Source organism: Pterocles gutturalis, unplaced genomic scaffold (genome assembly GCF_000699245.1).
Source record: "Pterocles gutturalis isolate BGI_N339 unplaced genomic scaffold, ASM69924v1 scaffold19039, whole genome shotgun sequence".
NCBI lineage: Eukaryota > Metazoa > Chordata > Aves > Pterocliformes > Pteroclidae > Pterocles > Pterocles gutturalis.
The window spans coordinates 340-3,768 of NW_010133633.1; the positions used below are offsets into that span (position 1 = coordinate 340).

General features: G+C 57.3%; 1 protein-coding gene across 1 annotated transcript; it reads right to left on the minus strand.

The window, feature by feature from the left end:
* Positions 1–1,571: 1,571 nt before the first annotated feature.
* Positions 1,572–3,200, minus strand: PEF1 (penta-EF-hand domain containing 1). Its single transcript, XM_010081308.1, has 3 exons — positions 3,026–3,200; positions 2,379–2,522; positions 1,572–1,801 (listed from the first exon to the last, which is right to left on the minus strand). The coding sequence occupies exons 1-3, from the start codon at positions 3,198–3,200 to the stop codon at positions 1,572–1,574; spliced, it is 549 nt and encodes a 182-aa protein (XP_010079610.1).
* Between the last annotated feature and the right edge of the window lie 229 nt (positions 3,201–3,429).

A 3,429-nucleotide genomic window follows, 5' to 3' on the forward strand; every position in this document is an offset into this window, starting at 1 on the left:
ATATATTCGCACACGTAAGGGTGTCAGTAAGTGAGCACACGTGCAGTGTGACATTTGTGTGTGTGTGTTCATATGGAGGGTTATCTGTCAGTGTGTGTCTGTACATTTATATACACGGGGGGGGGGGTCTTAATCTGCGTGTACGTATGGACACAGGGGTGTTTGTGCGTGTGTGTGTGTATATATATATATATATTCATTCACCCCTGCACAAAGCCCCGGCCAGGAGGGGTGACAGCCCCCCAGGCAGTGACAACCACACACAGGTGACAGCAGGATGGGGGGCAGCTCCCACTGCCCTGCTCTGAACCTCTCCGCCCCAGGTCTGACTCAACACCAGACGATGAGAAATATTGTTGGAACAATTAGCGAAGCTCTGGAACAAGAAGTCCTGCCTTTGGCCGGAGCCCAGGCAAACACCGACATCTGGTTATTGCTTCTGAGAGCATCAGATAAGTCACTCCGTGTTCAAACGTTCTTTTTAATACAAATTCCTTCAGATATATAAAAGCAACATGTCTCTCAAAAAGCACCCCTGAGATTCCTCCTCGAGGCCAATCAAAGGATAATCACCTGGACATAATTGTAAAACCACGGGACAGAAAAATGTTGTGTTGCTCAAATCTACTTTTATCTCAGCTGGAGACCCAGCACCTCATTCTCTAAGCTGATGTGAAACGAGTGAGATCCACCTTCAGGAAAGCACACCGAGCCCCGGGAGCAGCGCCCAGAGACGGGTTGCAGGCGCAGGAGGACAACATGTCCCCTTCCCTGCACCCAGTGCTGCTGCCAGCCCCAGGGGGGTGACATGGGGCAGGGCAGTGTCCCCCCAGTTGCTCCCCCCAAAAAAACACCCCGCAACCAGTGCACATCGCCTTTTATTCAAAAGCTGTAAAAATAAGCTCTAAACTGTTTCTGACTTTGGCTTCAGCAGACAGACAAGTCAAGACAGACATTGGCAATGAGGGGGGGTGATGATCCCGCATGTGGCCCGTTCCGGTGGCACGGAGAGAAACTAGGCTGGGACCCCAGGGAAAGCCGGAGCGTTTCCAGTGCAGCCGAGGGGTTGGATGTGCTCCTGGCGAGGAAGAGCAGGCTGCAAGGCACGGAAGGACGAGCTCTGCCATCCGACATCGTGGCCACCGCAGAGTCCCCAAAAGCATGTCGAGACAGGGATGCACCACTGCAGACATCCCACAAGCAGAGGGACAGCACGGGGGGGGTTTAAATAGGATTTGGGGATTTAACCAGGATTTTGCATCTGGCAAGGGATGCTTCCCTGGGAGGCATGGCACAGGCTACTGGTTTGACTGTCCCCAGAGCTGGGCTCCAGTTTGGCGTGGTGGCACCTACTGCCATCGAGTGGGGACAAGGAACCAAAGCTGGGAGGGTCCCAGCAGGGCTCAGGGCTGCTTGGACACAGCAGGATGGAAAACCATCCTGGGGGAACAGCTTGCTCTTTGGGAGGTTTGTCCACACCCCAGCATGAGGACGAGGACGGTGGCTGTTCCCGTAGAGCCCCACAGAACTCCTGGCCACCTCCCAGCCCGCACTGGCCTCAGATAAGGGTGTCACATCATGCGGGTCACCACCATGGTGAGGAAGTCCTCGTAGCTGAGCCGCACGTTGCCCACCAGCCCTGTGTCCTTCTCGCGGAAGGCGTCGGTGGTGCTCTGCAGCTGCATACAGATCTGGATGAAGCGGTCAAGCTGGATGCTGGGGTTGGGGGATCGCTGGGCGTAGCGGGACAGCAGCAACTGGCTAAACTGGGGGCTCAGGTTATAGCCCATCTGGGAGAAAGCTGGGAACAAGAAATACTCAGATTAAACCCTCCTGGCAGGAAGAAGAGGGACCGTGTCCCCCCTCCCATGCACCTCGCCCATCTCCCACGGCCCCACGGTGTTCACTTCCCACTGCGGGTGTGCACGGGCAGGGCGTTCTGGAGTGAGGAAACAAACCAAGGCATGAATTCCAGACATTTTTCCCCCTCCATTAGACACACACGCCCAAGAGCTCCTCCTAGGAAACAGGCTTTAGCCACACGCCATTTGGGGAGGGGCATGGGGGCATTTTGGGTTTCCTTAAGGTTCATGGCACAACCCTGCTGCAGCTCCTCATCTCCCGCCCCACAGGAAGGCTCAGCGTCAGCTCTGCCACAGCCAGTTCAGCCAGTCCAGCGTGTTCCAGCACAGAAATGGGCGTGGACTGCAGCCACGGCTGCATGGGAGGCAACCGGGGAGCCCAGAGACACAAAAAAAACCAGGGACAGCACCAGGAGGTGTCACCAGGCACGGCTGGAAATGAACACCAAGCAGAGCTGGGCAGAGGTCCCCAGGAGGTCGGTAAGGGCCAGGTTGGTGTTTCTGCCCCTCACCCACCTTGCTGGAGCTCGCTGAAGCTGATGGAGCCCGACTGGTCCCTGTCGTACTGCTGGAAGAGGTTCTTCCACTGCTGGATGAAGCGCAGCAAGGCGGAGAAGCCATACACATCTATACGTCCCGACCTGGTCTTGTCGAACATGTCTGGGGAGGAAGGAGCGAAGATCAGGAGCAGGGCAGTGAGGAACAGAACAAGGACACACTGCAGAACCTCCCAGAGAGCTCGGGGTCTGTGCTGCAGCTCCCTGGCACCCTGCTCCAGCCCTAAAACCCATCCTGCACCAGGACTGCGATCAAACGGGACCACTCAATCCCCAGGAGGCTGGTAGGAAACGGCACCAAAACCCGATGCCAGGGCAAGCAGGGGAACGGGGCGGCTGGCTCTCTAACGGAGCTCTCTCAGCCTTGTACAAACCTGGGTTCCCTTTCCCAAGCAGGGTTTTGGGTCCCTGACTCAAGTCCTCCACCAAAAGGGTGCTCGGAGCTGCTCGGTTTGGCCAGATTTTGCTCCAGAGCCCAGCTGCTCAGGTGATGGATGCTCAGGTAACAGGGGAGCGCAGGCTGGGCTGGGCTTTGCCCCGGCAGAGGCTCGTCTCAAACAGATCAGAATAAGAAGCAGGGGGAGGGCAGGGGGAGCCCAGACTCACTTATCATCAGCAGGCAGGTCTCATCGTTGAACGTTGACCAGTTGGAGTTGACCAGCGCCTGCTTCAGCTCCTTCACGGAGATGTACCCACTGTGATCCGCATCGACCGCCTGGAACCAGGAGAAAGCCTCCGGATCCACACCCGGGGGGGCATTACCTGCGCGGGGAGAGGCCATCAGCAGTTCTCACCTGCCCGCAGAGAGGCTGCTGGCTTGTCTGGGCGTGTGGAGACGCAGCCGACACCCAGGGACTGGGCAGCACTTCTGATCTAAGCTGCTTTTTACAGCTGGGATCCTGGGCCTGGGAAAACCGGTCAGCAACACCCAGGGCTTGGCATGGAGCATCCGGCGGCAGAGACGGGGCAGTAAATCAGACCCTCGCGCGGGCTGGAGAGTGAACCACGGG